The 23,973-nt window shown below is 43.4% G+C and overlaps 1 protein-coding gene across 21 annotated transcripts in view; it reads right to left on the reverse strand.

The window, feature by feature from the left end:
• The window catches only part of RBFOX1 (RNA binding fox-1 homolog 1), a 2,022,031-nt gene that overhangs the window by 121,319 nt on the left and 1,876,739 nt on the right, over positions 1-23,973 (reverse strand). For all 21 annotated transcript variants that reach the window (XM_036410672.2, XM_045571305.1, XM_045571304.1 and 18 more), the window contains 2 exons: positions 8,119-8,262; positions 30-83 (listed from right to left, as the gene is read on the reverse strand). In XM_036410672.2, coding sequence (XP_036266565.1) covers positions 30-83; positions 8,119-8,262 — 198 coding nt within the window. The remainder of the gene's footprint in view (positions 1-29; positions 84-8,118; positions 8,263-23,973) is intronic.

The raw sequence follows: 23,973 nt of genomic DNA on the forward strand, positions 1-23,973 counted from the left end.
ACGATTCTAAAGTGAATTAAGTTGCTTACCTTGGAGCCTCGCTCATTAAAAATAATTTCAACATCTAAGATTTTACCAAATTGCTGCAAAGAAATAGAAATATTTTATAAGCAATAAGAAAAGTGAAGGAAATCATATTATGCACATTGGTAATGGTACCCCAAGATTGAATAGTCTGTTCTCTTTCAACACACATGGATATTATATTTTATTTTGTGCTGTTCTTAAACAGTGCCCTTGAACCAAGAGAAAAAATAACCACACATGTTGTTTCCATGTTATGCCATACCCCACAGAGTGAGAGAGCAGAGTAAGGGGCCTGGTACAAAATAGGTAATCAAGAGGTTATTTCAATTTTCCTTTGTTTCTGTGTGCAGGATTGTTTTCCCAGGCACTGAGCAGCAAAGATTAAGCATGGCTAATGTATCTGCCGACCCTTCTAGGCCACCCCTCTAATCACTGGAGAAAAACCCTGATGAAGTGGGATTTGGGTAGTAAAGTATCCCAATAGAATAGGGGTATCGAACTCAATTAGAGAAGGGGCCAAAATCTAAAATCCAGCCTAAATCGCGGGCCGAATGGTTTACTGAACAGTCATAAACTGTCATTGTGATGGAAACGCAGCGGAGTGCAGTGATGACAGCGCGGTGCGGGCCACATTGCAAGGCCTGGCGGGACGGATTTGGCCCGCGGGCCTTGTGTTTGACACATGTGCAATAGAATATGAGGTTGAGGATTTGGGTCACAAGCACCCATGAAACAGCCAGGCCATGTAAGACAAGTAAAGTACAAACAGATAAAAGCAAGATCCACTATCTGGATGCCCATCAGAATCCACATACCAGCACAGTTGTGATTAGACTTCAGGCTGGAATGTACTTCTCTCCAGATGATTCTCCGTGTTGTTAAACCAACAAACATGTTTTAGACAATTAGCATGAATGTGCTCTATAAAAAGTGAAGGCGACTCCAGGTATTCAAGTCTAGGAACACAACTTCCGATGACAAATAAATTGGACAGTTGTGCATAATACAGATGCCTACGCAGATTAAAATTTCAAATATTCAAGAATAATTATGACCTGAAGATAATAATACTGGGGATACACTTATTCTTAATACAATATTGGTTATCTAAACTTCAAATTCAACTAGCATATCTTGTATTTTCTTTTATTTGCTAAATCTGGCAGTCCTCGGGAGAAAGATGTCAAGCAATTCTTGATTCACACTTTAAAGAGAAAAAGGAATGTGCACCCTGACACCAGAAGCATCTGATGATCCAAAATCCTTTTTCTTGACCTTGGAATCCTGTCAGTTTTCTTCACTCACATGAAGTCGAGTGGGCGACTTTTGAGAGCAGGTGGGAGAGGATGGCATACAAGTAGCGACATGGCCCAGGGAAAAAGAAGATGGGAATTTTATCTTATGCAGAAGGGAGCGAATGTTCATGTTATTAAAAAAATAAACAGGAGACCATAAAGTCATGTTTCCCTCTCTTTTTCCTTTATTTTGAGCTTTCCTATTGTTCCATTTGCTTCTGCAGCCTCAATTTTTATTGTGTTATTTACTGCTGTAGGAAAATAGGCATTCTGTCTCTCCCCTGGGTGGAAAGCATGGAGCAATCTCCATGCAGCAAGGGACAGAGTGGTTCAGAGGGAGGAGTAAGACAGGGAAGGAACAATCTGAACACAGATTGCTGAGGACAACCTGCTTGACCAGGAGCATCCATCAGAGGATGCTGGGAGGCCCTGAGGTGAGTGTCAAGAGGGTCTTACTAACATTCAAAAAAAAAATTTTTTTTGAACATACAGAGGCTGTCTTCTGGAACATACAAACTATCCTACTTTACTTGAAAAGAGAGGAAAACGTATGCATACCCGAGGCTACTCATCTATCTATCTATCTATCTATCTATCTATCTATCATCTATCTAAAAAGAGGTAATATGCAAATTAGCTGGTATACCATAACGTCCCAACAGCTAAGGAGGTAGTTGTGTGCACAGGTGGGTGGGAGGAGATTGTAGGATTGCATGTGTGGTAAGGCAAGCCACGGATGGTGCAGGCTTGCAGAGAAGAGGGCCTGCCAGCTGCACACGCTGGCAATCCCACCTCTGCACATGAGCAGCAAAGGAAGCACCTTTTCTGACTGCTCATTGGCTAAACTCCCTGTAGGCCACTCTCACCAATTGTACTTGGTAACTTGGGTAATAAGAATCTAAGAAGGTGATCTAGGGTCTTCCACCTCACTCCTGGAGGAAAAAACAAAGCTGCTGGAGGGGCTAAGAAATGTCATTTCCTGCCCTAACCAGTTTGGCTAAGTGGATAGAGCCTCAGCCTGCCGACCCAGGTCAGGGGCCCAGATCAGGGATCATGCAGGAGGCAACCAATCTAAGTGTCCCTCTCACATTGATGTTTCTCTCTGTCTTTCCCATTCTCTTCCACATTCTCTAAAAATCAATGGGAAAATATCCTCAAGTGATGATAAAAAAAAAAAAAGAAGAAGAAAAAGAAAAAAAAAGAAAAAGAAAAAGAAAAGAAAAGAAAGAAATGTCAGATCCTATGAAAGAGACATCTTGAAAATGCCTTAAAAAAAAGTTGTCATTTTTTCATGGTGAAGGGACTGGAGTCCGTGATGAAAACACCTTGGTGGCTGCGGCAGCTGGCAGTGGCAGCAGCAGCAGGGTAATGGAGGTGGTGCCTTCCCTCATCAGCCCAGTCACCTCTGCAGAGGGAGGGCAGACTGCAGCTTAGGCCCTCCCCCGGGGGAGCAGGTCTAAGTCATCAGTATGACATCCCCTGAGGGCTCCCAGATAGGAAAGGTTGCAGTTGGGCTAAAGGAACACCCCCCCCCCCCATACATGAATTTCATGCACTGGGCCTCTAGTATAAAAACAAATAGCTCAAATCCTTGAAATGAAAATAGTTATTACTATGAGAAAAAGAAACCCAAAGCTATGTCATTCTGTGTCTTTAAATATGCCCATTGCTAGGAATATGTACCCAGGAAGGACATCATAGAGTGGAATTTTTCTTGTTGAGCACAAGTGCTTCTCTACTTCCCAAAGGATAGAAGGACAGGAAACCATCAAGAAGACAAGGCTCAACTAAGAGAGGAGATGGAAGGATGCTGGCACGTACAGGTTCAGTTCCAAACCTCGGCAATAAAGCAAATATAGCAATAATACAAGTCACACAAGTTTTTGTGTTTCCCAGTGCATATAAAAGTTATATTTACACTATTCTGTAGCCTATTAAGTGTGCAATAATGTTATGTCTAAGAAATATATATATATATATATATATATATATATATATATATATATATATATATATCGTAATTAAAAATACTTTGTTGGCTAAAAAATGCTATCACCTGAGCCTTCTGCAAGTCATAATCACTTTGCTGGTGGAGGTTCTCACCTTCATCTTATAAAATCAATGCCTTATCTGCAAAGCACAATGTGGTGAAGTGCAATAAATGAGGTCTGCCCATACAATGGAAACACCAAGAAGCATGCAGCTAACTCACCCTGCCATTTCTGGATGCTCAGTCTCTCTGTCAAGAGAATACTCTTCTACAGAGCATTCTGAGTGCCCTAGATTTGGGCAAAGAAAATCACTAAACACAGAAAAAGAAAATTTTCAGATTTGGAAGGGAAGGGTTTGCCATTGAAAGGTGAACTTAATCTCAGAGTTAAGCAATCCTCCAGCTGGGTGAATGCCTCAGAAGCAGTAACTTTGATATAAACTTAGAAAAGTCAGTCCACACAGATGCTATTATATGTATTTTGGACATAAGGGCCCAAAAGCACTCGTGGTGATGGACACGGAAGCTAGAAAAGAACTTCTTTCCAAATTATGAAGCAAAGGTCACCTACGGAACATTCTTTCAGCAGTCAACACAAACACTTCCTTAAAATAAGATCTCGTGGAGAAAGAACCAAAAGAGAAATACTCTTAGCATGTGTCTTTCCCCAAATAAAATGATGACACCATATGCCCTGAAATGGTCTCAACACAAGTTGGCTGCTACCCTTGGGCTGATGATTCACAAAGCCAAGGAAACGAGCCTTGAGAAGAATGCTGATGTCAGCCCCACGGCTGAGACAGTTGTGTACTATATTTATAGTATCAACAGTTTAATTGGGAAGTTGGTACTAATGATGTAAACACAGCTGGCACATTTTCAGTTTAAACAGACACGACTCATTCGCAGACATAACTAGCATTTGTTTGCTCAACACCAATGTTGGGTGGCGTTCAACAACATCTCAGAATCCACACAAGGTGTCTGGATGGCTGCATCCAGAAGGAAATCCAGGCGCTTATAGGCACGCACGTGGGCAAATCTGTCGCAGGCATTTGTAGACATTCTCAGATCAAATAATATTTCTCTGAAAAACTGTGCAAGATGGTCAATGGATAGAGCATGAAACATGAAAGCAAAGGTTAGTTCAAAGAATGTACAGAGAGGCTAAGGAAAGGCATCCTCTGAGTTTTCTTGGGGTCAGCTTCATGCTTAGAATGCAGACCGAGGAGGCACCAAGCCATGCCCAAGAGATCAGCTTCACTACTTGTAATATCACAGTGGGTGGAATTCCTGTTAACACTGGAAGTGCCGCCATCTCTCTCGCTCTACGTTATTATTGCAGAGCTGCTCATGAAAGCTTCTTTTGCATGCTCCGAAAGTCAGGGGATCTGCTTTTTGCTGACCATAAAGAGAGACTTCCATAGATTGTGTGCATGCTCAAGTGAGTCTGTCTTTTGATAACAAAAGCAAAGCTGTGACATCAAGGGTCCTGTGCAAATTTGAAACCTGAACTCACTGAGCAGCTGTTTCTGAAAATAATTCTACAATGGAATGAGGTGTATCCATGATCTGGATAGATTATAACCACTTCTCTCCTCCCAAACCCAGAAATGCTTAACATTTGAATATTAGGTTAAATTAAATTTCATATTTCAGGAGCAAGAAATTATAATTGATCTATGGAAATCCACACATTCCTTTAGTGGGATCGTCAAGAACTCAATGTAAAGGAAGTAGCAGCTCATGAATGATGTCTGACATGAGGACAGAGCTCAAGAAGAATGGAGCCAGGTGCGGACCAACATTCCTTCCACTGAAATCTTCAGAAGCAAAGTCTTGATCACATATTCAAGCCATTCACTCACACCCCTTTTGGTGCTTTCAAAAGACTTCTACTTTGGATAATGTGACCACAGAGCAGCAAGGCCCAGGAATGCTCCATCTTAAACAGAACAGGAAATCTATAATGAGCTAGAAGAGTTCATGACAAACATGGAGACCCAGGCCTCCAAAAAGGGGAGAAAGTGCAGAATATGAAGTGCATGTGGAAGAAAAGATAACCAGAATGGCAATAAGGAGGCACTGGAGCCACAAATTTAAAAAAATATATATATATGAGAGGCACTTGTGGTAACCATTAAGCCCACAGAGGTTGCAAACTTCAGGACTGAAGGAGGACGTTGTTATGAACGTTGCCAGGTTTTTGGCAGTTTGAGAAAGGAGGCTCTTTTTTGTCTTGTGAGTTTTGTTTTTGTTTTGAGTTTGAAACTCCCACTTTCAGGAAAAGAGACAAAGGAAAAAAGCTCAGGGGCCTTGTGAGAGTTTCCCCCCCTCACCCCCCCCCCCCCCACCCATCATAGTAGGTACTGTAGCTCCTGCCAAAGTGAGGGGATAAAGGCAGAATATTCCACCAAAAGGAGAGGAGGTATTTCATGTCCATGTGATCTGGAAACTACCAATCAGGGGTTAAAATTGGGAAGCCAATCAGAATGTTTACAGATGCCTTCCGAAGGGATTCATACCACTAAATGTATCAGATAACTAGAATAGGTTTGCCAACACCATGATTTGGCTAGGAAATATAGTCGTTTTTGTTGTTGTTGCTTTTTTTTTAGTGTTAAAATTCCATTTCTTCAGAATTATGGTTATAAAACAAAGAGGCCTCAGATTTACAGCAGAGTCCCAGAATCCACATGTACCCAATAATTTTTTTATGGATGAAACCCATCACAAAAATCCTGCCTACTTTTCTAAATGGACACAGATGCTGTTTGTGATCAACAAAACATACATTTTAATATCACTGAATGTACGCTGTGCTTTCCTAATGCATAAATAGTAAGTGTATCTATCATCCTGTCAGATTGGCATCTTGCTAGTTGCTTGACAATTTTGACTTTTACAAAAAGTGGCTATGAAACCAGTCGATTTCCATCAAGGTCTGACAACTGATAGTACAATGGATCTTTTGCCTTATACGTTAATAAATGAATATACCAAGACTTTGCTCCATGCCATCTGCCCTACTACCCCTGTAAGAGTAAGAGGTTCATATACCCACACACACAGGATCCCTTCTTTGGAATTCTAGCTGTGGGTATTGTGAATGCCTCTCTGACTTAGCAGTGTCACTCTCCAGTAACTTTCATTATAACCCAGAAGACCAGGGAGTGAAGAGCACCCTTGGGGAGTGGGAACTGGGGTGCGCTGCAATGAGCGACCCCATGAGGGAGCCCCGGATGGACATCCAGAGGACCGAGTTCAAAGCCAACATCCCACTGACACCTGATGAGCAAAGATGGGCTGGAGCGCAAGATGGCTTCCTCACCTGCTGTGGCAAAAGGAATTCGATGCCACTGACTTCCTGTCACTCAGACCTAGCCTGGCTGCTTTACACACTTAACCTCCACTTTCACTTTGAATGCTCTGCACTTTTCAAAGTCATGTTTGACCCGAAAGTGCCCGAGGGTATCTCTTCTCTGCAACAGTTAGAGAGGGCTCAACTCAAGGTTATTACCAAATGAGAGAGATGAAAGTGCAGGAGCTGACCTTTTCCTCGGAAATGTCAGGTTTCAAGTCTGGGTGTCTTCAATGTGAGGATGCCTGGCCTGCGTTTGTGTCAGATGCACGCTTGATAAACATCATGCACGTTCAAGGAATAAAAGGTGCACGAGAACCTCGCAGTCGCAGGGCCGTGAGCCAGAGCTCCCTTCTCTCATGGGCAATGAAAGCTACTTTGCCCAGAACTAGGCCTTCAAGGTGGGCTATTTCTTATTCCTTTTGTCATATCCGTGTGCATCCAAAGACCCCTAAAAGAAGAATCTCCAGGCAGCCAACCTTTGCTCTCAGTCAAATGTTAAGAATGTCGTCCTGTTCACTGAATCCACAGATACCTCCCACCAATGTCGGATGTCACGGAAAAATAGACTGACTATGTTTGCAAACATGAGTAGTATCCAAGCTCATGGTAGCATTGCCCTTTGGCAAAACTGAGCCCAAGGAAACGCCAAACTCATCCATTCCCACAGTGGACAGGGCAGATACTGTGCAGAAATACTGTCTGGGTCATGATGCCCCATGAGGAAGCAGCCCTATCATTTCTTTTCTCTGGGTGACTTCTGTCTCTGCATTTCACCATAGTTGGGGGTGGGGCATGCTGTCATTGGCACATACAACACCACAATAGGAATCTCTGCACCCTCACTACGGGTTCCAGGAGGGTGAACACTGCAGGATGTAAGTCAGGCTGAGGAGTCTCTAGCCTTTGTTCTGTTTTTTTGTTTTGTTTGTTTGTTTGTGTGTTTTTTTTTTTAGTTTTTTTTTTGCCTTTTAACAAAGATTTAGAACTAATTCTCGACAGCTGCATCAGCCCTCTAAATGCTCAATGCCTGGGAAAGGGTAAGGTGTGCCTGAATGCATCACGGCAATCAGGCAACTGCCTTCCAGTGAAGAACCAAATTGAAACACGATGTTTTTTAGCCATGACATGGGGTCCAGGCCCCTCCATTTGGGATCACCAATGGGCTTGCTTCAGCAGTGTATTATCTGAGAGTCAATTTTCCATTTGATAGGTCAGTGACTAATTAGAAAGAGGCCATTTGGCAAAATGGAAACATGGTGGACACAGGCAAAGAAATTTATATTAAAAACAGTGAAAGAGCCTAATCACCATACACCCACAAAATAGGACCCAAAATCCTCCCTTTTAAACGTCTCACCTCGTATTATAAATAGCAAGAACTTACATGGCGGGCAGGGCTCTGGCCCAGAGCAGGCCCTGCAGGGGAGAAAGGCAGTACTTACACCAAACATTTGTCGGAGGTCCGGGTCACGGAAGCGGAAGGGGATGTTGGAGACGTGCAGGCGCTTGGGCTGGGACTTGTTTTCTGTATTTTCGGAAGGTTGTGTCTGGGGCTGGCCATCCGTCGGCGCTGCGTCATCTGTCTGCTAAAAGAACAAGAGCAAAGCGAAGAGGCTGTGAGTGGACCCCGACGCTCTTTCCCAGAATGCTTTTGCATCCCCTCCCTGGTAGCAAAATTCCAGAGCAAAGGAATAAAGGCAGGAAGGAACTGCTAAGTGGTTTTCATTCATGCAACAAAAATTGACTGAACTCTGAGTGCCTGTCATGGACCTGGAGGTGGGCAAAGCAAAAACCCCTGTCCTCACAGATCATATTTCTGGGGAGGAAGGGGGTTGCCGCATTAATAAATACGGGCCAGAGCTGGTTTGGCTCAGTGAATAGAGTATTGGACCAAGGACTAAAGAGTCAAGGGTTCAATTCCGTCAGGGCTATGTATCTCAGTTGCAGGCTTGATCCTTGGCCCCCGTCCAGGCGTGTGTGGGAGATAACCAATCGATGTGGCTTTTTCACATTAATGTTTCTCTCAAAGTGTCTCTCCCCCTCCTTCCCACTCTCTCTAAAAAGCAATGGGAAAATATCTTTGGGTGAGGATTAACAACGAAATTACATAAGTAAAAATAAATACATATGGAGCTGACAAAAGGAGAAAAGCACTCGAGAAGAAAATATATTATAGCAAAGGAATGGGCTAGCTGGTGCTGGGGCTGGGCGAGGAATGCTGACTGGCAGTCAGAGAAAAATGTCACCAGGAAGGGGATAGGACTCACAAAGGTAGGAGAAGGTGGATCCCTTACTCAAGGCTGTTCAAATCTTAGGACACACCCTACATAATTGCTGAGGTTGTGCAGATAAAATATTAGTATATGCACTAAAACATTTGAAAAGGCCGTTTGGTATTCTGCAATCCAAATAGCTATCTGATTGACTTAAGTTATTTTATTTTATGGTTTGAGCTTTTTAAAAAATATATATATATTTTATTGATTTTTTACAGAGAGGGATAGAGAGTTAGAAACACTGATGAGAGAGAAACATCAATCAGCTGCCTCCTGAACACCCCCTACTGGGAATGTGCCCACAACCAAGGTACATGCCCTTGACCGGAATGGAATGGAACCTGGAATGGAACACTTCAGATTGCAAGCCAAGGCTTTATCCACTGAGCCGGTCAGGGCTGAACTTTGGTTTCTTGTTTTAAAATATATTTTTACTGATTTCAGAGAGGAAGGGAGAGTGAGAGATTAGAAACATCAATGATGAGAGAGAACCATTGATTGGCTACCTCCTACATGCCTGCTACTGGGGAATGAGCCTGCAACCTGGGCATGTGCCCTTGACCGGAATTGAACCTGGGACCCCTCAATCCACAGGCCTATGCTCCATCCACTAAGTCAAGTGGGCCAGGGCTGAATTTTGGTTTCTTGATTTTTAGGCTAGTATTGTCCATTATAATTTACCCTATATAACAATTAAATACAATATAAAATTCAGCTCCTCATTCGCACTAGCCACATTTCAAGTGCTCAGTCACCACATATGGCTATTGGCTTCCATACCGGGCAAGCAGATACAGAACCTCTCCATCACTGCAGGACTTTCTGTTGCAGCAAGTCGGTGTGGACATCATCACATTATTAGCATAACTCATCTGCTTCCCATTCCATCCCTCCCAAATGAAAGCTTGGATCACTTGCTAATAGAATGACACCTTTATATAAGCAGGAACTAGGAGAAAAGTCTCAGTAACATTTGGTATCATTGTAGCTATGCCCATATTCTGATTCCTCTATAGTTTCAACATTTCAGAGATGCTTCATTTTTAGATACTTTCCCTGCAATTAGCACATACTGCCTGCAGGTGGCAGTAGATGCCATCCACGTCAGATACCTGCTTCTCCGAGGCCAAGATGGAAAAACCTATATGGAAGCTCATTAAATTATGAGCAAGGAATCGCCCACAACTACTTATACACAATTTAGTGGAATATAATTGAGAGGGGGAAAAAAAACTATCAATACAGGCAGCCAGTTGTAAAATAATAAAGACAATTTTACAAAGTGAAATAGATATATGCCAAAATAACGTGAGCATAATTAGTGGCTTTCTTGTCAACTCTTGTATTAACTGGCAGACTTCATTTATTATTTCATTATTCTCCATCCTATACATCCTGAGTTGCAGTTTGAAGTCAAGACCGCCAGTGACTGGCACACTACTTCGCAAGCTGGTTTCATATCCAAAGCCCCCTACCAGGTGACTTTTTCCTTCCCAAGTGCAATGTTTTGATTGCAACAACAATTTTGCATATGCTTTTGGAGTAAGAAGGAGGATGGTGACAGTTTTCTCGTCTGGAAAATGAACAGTAACAATACAGCATATGTTAAATGGCTCTATGAAGAATGAACACAATGACCTATGCCTGCTTGGCAGAGTTCTTGGCTCATGGTGTACAATCAATAAATAAAATGTAATGCATTTTTTAAAATGATGATTTTTTAAATCAATGAGAGATGTAAAGAGACCCTCTCAGGAAATAAAGAAGAAAGGTCCTCATTTGCATACAAAACACCTCTTTACTGAGCAACTACTATACACTAGACATGAGACTTGGTCTTAAAATGCAGATCCCATTTTAGAAAGAGATAAAAAGTTAGAAAGAGTCAGCTGTTATATCATTGTTAAATGCTGGAATGAGAGTGGATCTCAGAAGGCTGAGTAAAGATAAATCAGGGGCACACAGCACTGTTGGAGCTCCCTAAAGGCTGGCCAGTTCTGCAGATTAAATCTGAAGTGGGGGATGTCTAAGTGAAGAGGTGATGACTGGCACTGTGACAGCAGGTGGCAAAGCTTATGCAAAGATGCAGAGATTCAGGAAGCACGGTACATGTGGACCTCACTGGCCCTGGCCAGAGGGGGCAAGTATGGAGGCACATGAGAGCACACTGCCAAGGGAGGTAGGGGCTGGATCACGGATGACCCTGTGAGCACAAAAGGATCATAGCAGTGTGACATGACCAGCACATGAGCCGAGGTAGACACACGACAAATGCCTGTGTAATGGTGACTGACTCACCAACAAAATGGGTGAATGGAAGATCAGTACATGAATAAACAAAGAACGAAGGAATGAACGATCCACCTCGCCACCTTCAAGTAATCATGGAAGAAAAATATTGATACCCAAGCAGACATAGGAATTGTGTTTTCTCCTCTGGTAGTGAGATTTGGTTACATGTCCATGAGGTGCACATATCCTTGAATCATGGGATTGTCACTTTTTGGAGGGGTCAAGGGCCTTAGTACTGTTAGGTTTGCAGAGAGGCAGCTGAGACTGAAACTTTCTGTCCCCTCCTGTTAGAAGTTGCTGTTCCAATGCCAATTGCAACGAGCTCCTTCCCCCTAGCCTCCTACCAAGAAGGAAACTTAGATTTGAATTTGTGCATAACCGCTGGATGTTGCAGCTTAATAAACCTAATTAGGAATTACAGAGATTATGATTAAACATATTAAATGATTAATGGCATTATGCTGCTCATGTGAAAATTAAAATTAATCATCTTTAGTCAAACAGGACTTTGGAGAAATCTTTGTGTTGTTTCCTTTGATAAAAACATACAACGCTCAATTAATCATTTTATAGCCTGCGCATATATACAAATGCCCAGACACTGTTATGTAGGAATACCTGCGTGTTCATAGTAATTTTAAAAGATAACATGTAAAAAAATAAAATAAAAGACATTGTGAGTGAATGGACTTGAAAGGATGTTGGAATCCAGAGGTTGAAAAAGAAAAACAGGGGGAAAAATGTTTTTCAGACTGAGCATGTCTGGTTATACAGTGCACTTTAACACAAAGGACTAGACTGCAGTGAGGACCAAATGCAATAGGAAGGTGGCAGTCCCTACAGCCTCACATTTTGGGGTTGCACCTGTGGGAGTGAGCCCCACTGACTCTCATATTGAGAATATTGGCTGTGAGCTTTCTCTGTCCCTTTTCTTGAGAACTTTCAGGGAAAACATACACCCCTTTGTGAGTCTCCTAGAAAATGACCACACATATGCTGGCTTAAAGCAATGGACGTTTATTCTCTCAAGTTGTTGGGCCGAAAGTAAACAAAGAAGTTGCTGTAGGGCCACACCCCTCGGGGGGCTCTAGGAGAGGATGCTTCCTCACCTCTCTGGACTTCTGGTGTCTCCTGACTGCATCTCTCCAACCAGCGTCTGTCTTCAAGGTCATATGGCCTTCTTCCCTCCGTGCGCCTGAGACATGACTCTCCCTCCGCCTTTTTCTTCTTTTAAGGATAGCGGTCACTAGATTTAGAGCTCCCCCTAAGTCCAGAATGATCTCGTCTCCAGATCCTTAATCACATCTACAAAGACTCCTTTTCCAAATAAGGTCACATTCACAGGTTTATGAAGGCCAGGACACGGACATATATTTTGAAAGCCACTATTAAACCAGGACACGGACGTCTTCTTTAAAGCCACCATTAAACCCGCTAGCCCCTTATAAACAAGCCCCCAGTGGATGTACAGTGAGTCGCTGTTATCAAGGAGTGAGTGTACTTCAAACCACATCAGGCAGCACGAGGCTGTCCAAGGGGTTGGCCTCAAACCAGGTCCAAGAAAGGAGAGGAGAATATGTGTTCCTGCCAGCGCTGCCCCAGGCGCACTGGCCACTTTAATGAGTTCCCAAAGTGGACAGGAGGCCTGAGTCTTCCCTTCACCAGGCCACGCTCGCAATGCAGACTGCCTCTCCGCACCTGGATGCAAGGACACTGGGCTGAGAAGCACTCCCCCACCCCCTTGCCCCTGGCTTCCCAAACCATCAACACCCTCTAAGGACCAGGATGTGTCCTTAGGTTCCCTGAGCCCAGCACCATACATCCCACAGATGGATTAAGCCAGTGGTCCGCAAACTCATTAGTCAACAGAGCCAAATATCAACAGTACAACGATTGAAATTTCTTTTAAGAGACAAATTTTTAAAACTTAAACTATATAGGTAGGTACATTGTTATTAATGTAATTAGGGTACTCCTAAACTGGCCTTTGCTAAAAGCTCAAGGGGCCAAAGAGCCACATGTGGCTTTCGAGCTGCAGTTTGCCAACAATTGGCATCACAGCTTCCCTGTAAAGTTTGTTGAATCTTATGTCAAAGAAACGGAGTGAACTTTCTAAGGATGAAAATAACATCATGTGAAAAAGCTAAGAAACTTGTTTAGGGGACCAATGGTGTATAATGTGTACTTCTGAAAGGCAGGGACCCCTTGGATTCCAGGTGCCTTCCCCAAGGCTGCTGCATGCCAGGGCTCTGTGAAAATTCATTGCTGAAGCAAGAACTCTTGATTGACCTGTGTCTGACTTTTAGAAGTCAATTTTGGTTCTTGAGTGGGACCCAGCTGAATTGAAAATGTTCCTCTAAGCAGGTTTAGGAGATGAGAAGGTCAGAGGCCAGTCTGCTCAGACATCCCCCACTGGAGGTCGCTTCTGGCCCTGTGACCCGAGGCAGCTGCATCAGCACCTCCGCTGGCTCTCCTAGCTCACCGATTTCCCCCACCTTCCTACCTTCACGACATATGCTTCTGCGAATCTGTACAGTCTTTATTTTCCCACCAGAAGGTGACTCCAGGAGAGTGGGTGTGCCCACTGCTTTCTCTCCCCAGTGACCTGCCCCATCCCACCCCTGGAGCCCAGTGTCTCAGGGACAGAACTGGTGGTACCTCAGGCTGATGGATTCTTTGATGGGGGCTGTCCTGTGCCCTGGAGGATTTCAGAAACATCTGGCCTCCATCCACAGTGCCCATGCTACACTCCTGAGCTGGAACAACTAAAAATATCTTCTGAGGTTCCAAAGTCCCTTGTGGGGAGTGGGAACCGGAAAAAAACTGTACCAATGGAATCCACTGACCTAGAGAACATGGTAAGTTCTCATGTAAATATCTGAGGTGTAAATAAATAGGTTTGGTTTGGCTCAGACTGTGCTACAGAACTGCTGACTTCATGTCTCCAGGCCTTCTTGCATATGCATAAAGTAAAGTTTCATCTGTCTGGACCATTGGGAGTGGGTTAATGACATCAAAGGCTTTGGGACTGTGAAGTCCTACCCATAAACAAGGGGCATTATTATTTTTTAAAAATATTTTTACTGATTTCAGATAGAAAGGGAGAGGGAGAGAGAGAGAGATAGAAACATCATTGATGACAGAGAATCATTGATCAGCTGCCTCCTGCACAACCCACACTGGGGATCAGGCCCACAATGGGCCATGTGCCCTGACCTGGAATCGAAGAATCCAACCATGATCCCTTGGTTCATAGGTCAATGTGCAACCACTGAGCCACGTTGGCAGGTGATCATTATTATTTTTAAGAGTATCAATAACCACCAGCTTGTGCTCTTTATTCCTGAGGTGATGGATGCCGAGGACTTGAGATGCGGCCTGCCAATCATGCAGGGAAGGTTGCAGGCACCTACATGGATGGGAAGTCCACTAACCTCCAGAGGTGGGTTTCCTGGCAGCACTTAGCAGTTTCTGGAATAAGGATGGCAAAGCCAGCTTGGGCTCTGGCTCAGTTCAAAGGCCTCCATTAAGAGGTGGGATGTGTGTCACAGAATTTTTCCTAATAAACAAACTCCCCAGACATCGGCGTAGGTTCTAAATGTTAAGAAAACACCACTGGCGCTTTAATCTCCTGCAGATCACTTAGTGCTTCTGCAAAGACCTTAATAAAGAACCGTGGGGCTCCCTCTGCTATAATCGTTCCTAATTCAATGAATAGCTCTGCGCATCCCCAGGCTAATCCTGGTGAAATTGGATTTTGATATCGACCAACCAGGGATGACTGTTGGAGAGAACAGCCCTAGTTGTGTAGAAGTATGCGCCTTTCAGGCCTGGCCCCGCCCCATAGTGTCCTCTCACTCAGCTGAGTTCGCCTGAGTACCACCTCCTGGGGATGGCCCACCAGGTATCCCAAGTGGAAGCATCTCTGAGTTACACTCCAGTTCCTTCACTTGCTAGCTCAGCTCCTTAAGCCCTTCTGAGCTCCAGGTTCCTCAGCTGCAAACAAGGATAAAAGGTTTCCATCACAGAGCTGTGTGCGGTTCCCAGTAGCACTGTTGGTGACCGTCACAAGGATGGAGGAGTAACACATGGTCAAGCTGTCAGCACACATGAGAATTCAGAGAGAAATTAGAGATGTGGAAGCACCATGTTGAGTGAGGGGGTGGATGGGCAATGATTTGAAATAAAACAAGAATCGTGTCAAATTATGTTTGGTGATGAAAAGCAAATTATGCTGCCCTGAAATACACCTGGGTAAGGGTTATTTTGAACTGGTTATTTTTGAGAAACAGCAGACACAGGAGAAGCTCTGAAAGCAGAGTGAGGGGCGTTTACATGTGTTAGGGGATACTGTATTTGGAAGTGTTTCCTGGGCCAGAAGAGAGCATGACCCTAAGTCACAGGAACTTTCTATCAGTGGATAAGGCCTGACTTAAGTCTGCATAACAGCCTGACCCTTGTTTAATGTGATTTCCCTGTAACCTCCATCAGTGCCTGCCCATCAAAATCTTTTGTCTATAGTTGGAGATTATGACTAAGGTGGTAATTTGGGCCATTTTGAGGATTGCTCAGTTTTCCTGGGTAACTCTCTTGTATGAAGGAGGTTTGCATCTTAGTAAACTGTTATTTGTGAAGGTGGGTGGGATCTCATGTAAGAACCTAAAAAGGTAGAGGGGAAATTATTTTTTCTTCCCTACCTGATGAAAATTAAAAACGCATGTAGTCACAACACAGCACTGGATACAGTTCAAGGATAGTTGATCAGCACTTGAGAGCAACCCTAGGCAATAAAATAAAAAGGGAGCCACATCTGCAATTTAAAATTTTCTAGAAGCCATAGAGGAGGGAAACATGGTGATGGGCAGAGACTGGACTTGGGGTGGTGAACATACAATTCAGTGTACAGATCATGTGTTATAGAACTGTGTAACTGAAACATGTATAATTTCGTTAACTAGTGTCACCTTTATAAATTCAATAAAAAGGAAACAAAATAAAGACATAAAAAATATAAAAAGTCCTAGAAGCCATGTTTTAAAATAGTAAAAAGAAACTCTGTGGAGTTCATTTTAAGAATATATTTACTTGAATCAATTTATCAAAAATATTATTTCAATATGTAATCAATATAAACAATAATTTACATCCCTTTTTTATTTTTGTACCAAGTTCTCAAAATCTTGCGTATAACTTGCACTTATGGCTCATCATCTCCCTATGGACATTAAATTTTCATTGGAAATATTTGGCCTGTATTTAGGCTTTGAAAAATTGACATTAAAATTTCCAAGAGTTTTCACAACATACTTAAAACCTTAAAAGGTGTCTCATAACTGAATTCAGTATCAGTGTTTAAATTTAAATTAAAGTGGAATCCAATCAAATATTCACACAGGTCATATGTCAAGGGCTCAAAAGATGCCGGTGGCTGGCAGAATAATGGCCCTTAGCAATGTTAATGCCCTAATCTGCAGAACCTGGGAATGTGTTACTCTGCAGGACAAAGGGGGTTCAGGTGGCAGGTGGCATTAAATGGTTAATCAACTGTCCTCAAAGTAAGGAGCTGATCCTGCATTACCCAGTGCAGTGGTCTGCAAACTCATTAGTCAGCAGAGCCAAATATCAACAGTACAACAATTAAAATTTCTTTTGAGAGCCAAAATTTTTAAACTTAAACTTCTTCTAAGGCCACTTGTTCAAAATAGACTCGCCCAGGCCGTAATATTTTGTGGAAGAGCCACACTCAAGGGGCTAAAGAGCCTCATGTGGCTCTTGAGCTGCAGTTTGCCAACCACTGACCTAGTGGGCCATCAGAGTCACAGGGTCTTAGCAAGTGGAAGAGGGCAGGCGGCTCCAGCCAGGATGGGAGACATGTGACATGAGAAGGACTCAACCCACCCTTGCTGGCTTCCAAGTTGCAGGAAGCAGAGGAGCTTGAAGCAAAAAACATGAGGACGGCCTCTGGGGGCCATAAACGCAAAGGAAGGGGTCCGGTGCAGAGGGGCTACAGCGGTAAACGTGAGCCTGAAAACGCCTAGACCTCTGCCATGTAGAACTATCAGGCACCATACCTGCGTTGTGTGAGTCACTAAGATGTGGTAATTCGTTGTGACAGCAACAGGAAGTGAACACACGTCCTCAAGCCCTCATTAGAAAGCATAGGTATAGAGCAGCGTTTTCATCAGCTCAGAAAGTTCTGGTGGACATTGTCGCTTTACAGTGGTGGTGTCTTGGCGGGGGGATGTGAGTGGAGAATGGGTTTAAAAGGAAAGAAACTAAAAAAAAAAGAAAGGAAAGGTCTTCCCTTGGCCAATGGTGATAGGGTGCTTCAAAATGAGGGATATTATTTGGGAGTCAACTCTACATTAAAAAGTAAGTAAGTGATGATGATGATGATGATGATGATGATGATGATGATGAAATCAGTATGGGATATGACTTCTTTGCATGGTATTGTGAGAATGAAAACATACAGCATGGGGCCAGGCCTGCCATGTGGTTGGTTCTACCAGCGGCAGCTGCAACTTGTTGCTATGGTTATTCTTGTTATTATGGTCATTGGGGGTATTTCTCTTTAGTCTGTAGATAAATTTCTTAACCTACTTCTGTGCTCATGGATGATTTTATGAAAGCTGTGGATGACTCCCTGGGGGGAAATGCACATATGTCTGAATTTTGCATAGAATTCCAGGAAGTTTGCAAACTCCCTGGAGGATGCTTAGGCATGGACCCTTGGATAAGAGCACTGCTGTGGAAGGCATTTGCCCCTCCCCTACTCTGCATTGAAACATTTGATACTGAATACTACCACCCACTGACAGCTTATCAACCCAGTGTGGAACTGTCTAAGGGGTCTGGGGTAGAGGGTTGAAAATAAAATTGTGCTGAGGTCTTTCTGTGAGCCAGGCATCTTGCTGGATATTTTTCATACCTTATCCCATTGAATTACCTTAACAATTTGGAAAGCTGAAGCTCAGAGAGGTTAGGTGACCTGTCCAAAGTCGCACAGCAAAAAGATGGCAGAGCCAGGATTGAACCTAGGGTATGTAACTCCATGTCTTGGACTCTTTTCAGGGTCAAGGTGAAAAATCTCTGGGAGGTCCAAACAGCCCAGCTCTAGGAAGTAAGTGCAAAGCTCTCTTACAGAGGAATAAGATTCATTGACATTCAAATTACCTGTGTTCTAGGTCTGGGCTGAGCCAGAATAAGCTCTGCGAATAGGGCCCTATTACTATCAATCAACCAAACCAGGCAGCTTCAGATGGCTCCTTGGAGCTCCTAAAGTCCTGTGTTCACCTCCGTTGAACCCTTATTAACCACAGATTTTTAAAAATGTCCGCTTTATTTATCTGTCTGTCCTAGTAAAATATGACCATCCCAAAGACACACTATATTGAATGCATTTTCTTTTTAAAAATATATTTTTATTGATTTCAGAGAGAAAGGGAGAGGTAGAGAGAGACAGAAACATCAATGATGAGAGAGAATCAGTGATCGGCTGCCTCCTGCACGTCCCACACTGGGATGGAGCCCACAACCTGGGCATGTGCCCTGACCAGGAATCAGACTGTGCCCTTCTGGTTCATAGGTCAACCCTCAATCACTGAGCCACACCGGCCGGGCCTGAATGCATTTTCAAAGTCTTTAATGGAGCTACATAGTAGGGATTCAGCAACTCTTTCCCCCAGCATTCCAGGAAACCTCTCTAGGTCCAGATATTTTGCCCACGAGCATCCTCAATTCTGCCATCCAGGTATTGACACCCAACACCCAAGGAGCGATGCTAATGTAGCACTGTTTCCCCCATCAGCCTACTGAATATTCAGCATTTTCCCTCTCCCACAGGCTTAATTCTCTGCATGCACAAAGCCCTTCCTAGTGATAAATAAAAAGTGTACTTTTGAAGTGCCAGCTGCTTCCCCCTCTTCCACCGATTTTCTCCGCAAGAAAAGCTGTGAGTGTCTTTGAGGCATTATTTGATTAAGCTGACAATACGATGTGAGCGATGGTTGAGTACCCACTGCGATGAACTTTGGACCAAATTGATTTGTGTAACGAACACTTGCTCCGTCTCTTCTTGCAGCCTGAATGGTGGGCTTGATTTAGCTCATAATGCTGGGCGCCAAGTGAATTTGCGGGGCCCACAGTCCCTCTCTCTCAATCTGCAGAGAATAGCAGGAGCGAAGCATGGACCGGCATAATTCAATACATTGTACTATAAGCTCAGAAAATAATATCACAGAGCTCTGCAATATACCTATTTGATTTGATTTGTAAACCTGATAAAAAAGCAATCGAGAAAAGTTCAGGGGGAAAATATATATGTTCTAAGCAAAAAAAAAAAAAAAAAAGTAACTATATTGAATGTGTACAAAGAACCACAGAAAGGGGCGGGGGGAGGTAGAGCCAATCATGCATACTAAATCAACTCCATCCCCCACGTTAGACAATAGTGCACACTCCCATTTAAAACGGAGCAAGATTGTGCAAAGTTATTTTCCATGAAAAATAATAATAACGGTAAGCCCGGGGAATGTGAATTAAAACCCATGTCTCGGTTTGCCTGCTACTAAACGGGGCTCATGCAGATGCACTCAGCTTCCTGCTTTTTCATTTGAGCTCAGTTGGCACACAAATAAGTTAATCACACAGCTTTGCATGTAGTTAATGCTTCCCTCCTCGCTCAAAGGGGCTGATTCCGCAGCCAGGTGACACAGATTTAAGAAAACGTCCCCTTCCCTCCACTCGAATGAATTCCATGCCCTGCTGGAATGACAAAGATTTCTCTGACAGGAATAAGGCTGAGGGGCAGCGAAGCCCTGATAAATCCCTTGGTTATACTTTTTAATCTTTAAATATATAGGATGAGCATGCAAGGGGCCACGTGTTGAACACATCAGTAAAGGAGATGAACTGCGAAGGTGTCTGTATTAGTCTGCTCTGGCTGCTATAACAACATATCATAGACTGGCTGGCTTAAACCCCAGCCATTTATTTCTCACTGTTCTGCAGCCTGGGAAGTGCAAGATCAAGGTGTCTGCATATTCGGTTCCTGGTGAGAGCCCACTTTCTGCCTTGCTGCCTTCTCACTGTGTTCTCACATGTGGAGGGAGAATGGGTTCTCTTCATTCTTCTCCTGACAGGGTTGCTAATCCCATCGTGAAATCCTGCCCCCATTACCTTATCTAACCCTAATTACTCCCCAAACTCCGCACCTCTAAACAACATCACTTTGAGGTTAGGCCCTAACCCTTAAGGCTTTGCCACATGAATTTGGGGGATGGTGACACAAGCATTCGGTCGGTCCACGGCAGTGTCACTAAAGCAGACTTGCAAACAAGGGGACTAAGGAGAGGTGCTTTGTCCTGGAGAAGGACAGGGGTTTCACTAGGCTGGAAGCCGCATGCTCTCTATGCAATCATTCAAAATATATGTATTGAGCATCTACTATCTATCCATCCCTGGGGATACAGCAGGCAGATTTGGGGATTGGTATTCATTTACCAGAAAGCAGAATAATAAGATTCTATAAAATGCTCTCTCATTATTTCACATTCAAAGTTTTAGTTTTTAGTTCCAGGAATAAGGAGTTGGAAATCACTGCTAGCAATAACAGTAAACATTTACAGATTCTGGAACCAAACTATGTGGTTTGGGATTTTGGCTCTACCACTTTCTAGCTGTGTGACCTGGAGGAAGGTACTTAACCCCTCTGGGCCTCAGCCCCTTCATCTAGGAAAAAAGGAACACTATTATTAGCACCTACCTGAAATAAGTCACTATAGGTAAGTGCCCTTCCTGCCCCATAATTATGATGATGGTCAACATCTAGAGCACCTAGTGATCAATTCTAAACATTAATTGAACAATTGGCTCTCTGATAAGCCTTATGCAGGTATGATATTTTATTGCATCACCGGTGACTCAGAAATATTCTATTGTTTGTCCCTATCTTATGATAAAAGAACTGAGGTTCCTAGGGGCTACCATTAAGAGCTTTTTCAGGATGCTCCTTCAGAAGATGGCAGGCAGTGTGGCAGAATGGATGGGAGTGTGGCTTTGCAGTTTCCTGAGTCTAATTCCTTCATGACATCTAAAGAAGATGCAACAGTTTCTGGCCACCCTTGCGGGCATCCCATTCTTATGGGCACCCGGCTCTTGCTACTCAGCAGGGATTCTCTTATAGCTATCTCCACACCCCACCTTCATCCCCGGTTTTCTTTAACCTCCGACTCCAGATCAAGACCCACTTATTCATCAATTTAAAAATAAAGAAAATGTTAATGTTTTATAGTGATTTCTCAACTCCATCTAGCTCAAAGATTTTCCCTCCTAACCTATCACGCAAGATTTAACTTATCCAAATGGAAAAATCTACACATTATGCTAATTTTCCAGGCCTGAGAAAACTGCTGAGAGCATAATTCGGCTGCAGAAAATTGGTGATGAATTTGAGCTGGAACTGATCGCAGCCCGGTTCATTTTAAAGCTTCCAAAGTCGGTAAGATTCCAACTCTCTTCCTTGGGCTACAGACCTGCATCCGGACGGGCCTGTAGTGGGTGTGGGCAACTCCTGCCTCTTCACCAGCACCAGGCTGGCCCTCTCAGTGTCTGTGGGAAGAAGCCCAAGGGTGGTTCCATCTTCCTTTCGCCCTTTTGGGTCTTGTTCTTTGGGTGCTGAGGGTTGGGAGAAGGCACAAAAAGACCGAGGTGACAGAGGATGTCCAATGACTCAAGAGTCTTCCTGGTGGTGGGAAGCAAATGTCTCTGTTTTCTCTCTCATTGTGCCAGAGCTTTTCTGCCCCAGTGGCTTCTGTGGGTGTGGTGGAGCCTGAGGTGTCCACATGATGGGGACCTGGAATAGTCCCATCATCTTCCATCACTGCCCAGCATCCCAAGGCTTTGAGGGTGGTCCTCAATGATCCGGGTTCTCCTCTTATACATAGGTTCCCCCTTCAGCATCAGGCCTCCTGGACCTCCTTAGAACTCCTGTCCTGTCCTCTCAGCTTCACGTTCTTTCAAGAGTCCGCTCAACCCTAGAAAGTGGATGTCAGGTGCCCTAACACATGCTCCATGTTAGCTCTTTCTTACCCTGCTGTTCTGGATCCTGCCAGCAAGCCCCCTCCTTTATAAATCTCAGATAAGGAGCAGGCATGAGTCTCTATATTCATGACATGGCCATACCCAAGTTCTTTGGTGACATCATTATGATGAGCCCTCTCATTCGCTAGCTCAGCAAGCATCCAGCCCAAATGAGATGGCAGCCCTTTCTTGCTGGGCTCCACTCTCCTCTCCTGAAGAGACACTCTTGCAGCTTTCTACACACCCCACCTTAGTTTAGCCCCCTGGTTTTCTTTAATTCCCCATCCCACCCAGAAGTCAAGGCCCAATTTAAACATCAATTCAAAAAGAAAAGAAAAAAAAGTTAATATTTTGTAGTGAATCCTCAAATCCGCCTAGCTCAAAGATCTTCTTTCCCTAAAGTATTATGCAAGACTTAATTTAACCAAATGGCAAATCTACACATTATGCTAATTTCCTGGGCCTAAAAAAACTGCTGAGAGCATAATTCGGTTGCAGAAAATTGGTGATGAATTTAAAATGGAACTGATCTCAGCAAAAATCCCTGGATTTTCCTTACTAATTATTGCTTTTTTATATAAATGCTTAGAACAAAGAGCTAAGTACTCTGAGGGTTTTGTTCTAGGACTACCGAGGTTTTTCCAGTATCCACGGAGACATGTGAAGATATCATTCTTTGTGAGCTCTAATATGTCTATTCACAGACATTTGACCAAGAATCCCGTCTCATATAATGTACACAATTTCTGTAAACTGCTGACATGATTCAGATTACTTCTGTGTTTCAAATCCTATTCATCAGTAGGCTCATTTCTCCTATACTAGTGGTGGGGAGGGTGGAAATATATGCAAGGAAATGAAAATACTAATAAATATACTGTGGAAATGGAAATGCCTGCATCTCCTTTCCAGTTTGCACCTCACCTAGGTAAACAGCCAACTTTTTCTTGAATTGCCATATATTAAGCAATTTGAGTTTTGGGGCCGTAATGCCTACATTGTTCCTAAAAGCATAAATAGATGATACATAAATAAAATTATGAGCATGGCTGCTCCAATAAAGTCTTATTTACAAAAGCAGACAGTGGGCTACATTTGGCCTGTGGGCCATAGTTAACCTTATTTGTTCTTAGAGGAACGCATACTCTGGTTCTATACTATCCTATTTGTTCCTATTGAAATTCCTGCTTGTATAAAGAACATTTTCTGGATGTGAGCGATGAAAGATGAATAAGACATCCTCAGAGAGTCCTTGGGCTCTCGCAGTCATGTAGTGTAGGAAATTAATGAACCAGACAATCACAAGACAATGGTTGAGTCTTCTGATGGAAGGATTTAGATACATAATTCAACAAGAGAGGACATAAGGAAAACTTCTTGAAGGAAGTCTTATTCATCTAGAAACTTGGCAGTGGTATATTAGCAGGGCTCGCGGGCAAACCTTCCGATGGTCTCAAGTCCAATTCTTAAAATGAAGACAGAGAAACACCCACTCGTCCTGACATTATTTCTCATCCAATTATGTCAGGCAGGCTCTAATGAGAAGAGGGTGAGACTCAAAGGGAAGTGACTGTGGGCATGTCACTCCCCTTCTCAGTCTCTATATCTTCATGTGTGAAACAAGAATAACAATACCAGCCCCTTCTT

Source organism: Pipistrellus kuhlii, unplaced genomic scaffold, assembly GCF_014108245.1.
Source record: "Pipistrellus kuhlii isolate mPipKuh1 unplaced genomic scaffold, mPipKuh1.p scaffold_m20_p_4, whole genome shotgun sequence".
Lineage (NCBI taxonomy): Eukaryota > Metazoa > Chordata > Mammalia > Chiroptera > Vespertilionidae > Pipistrellus > Pipistrellus kuhlii.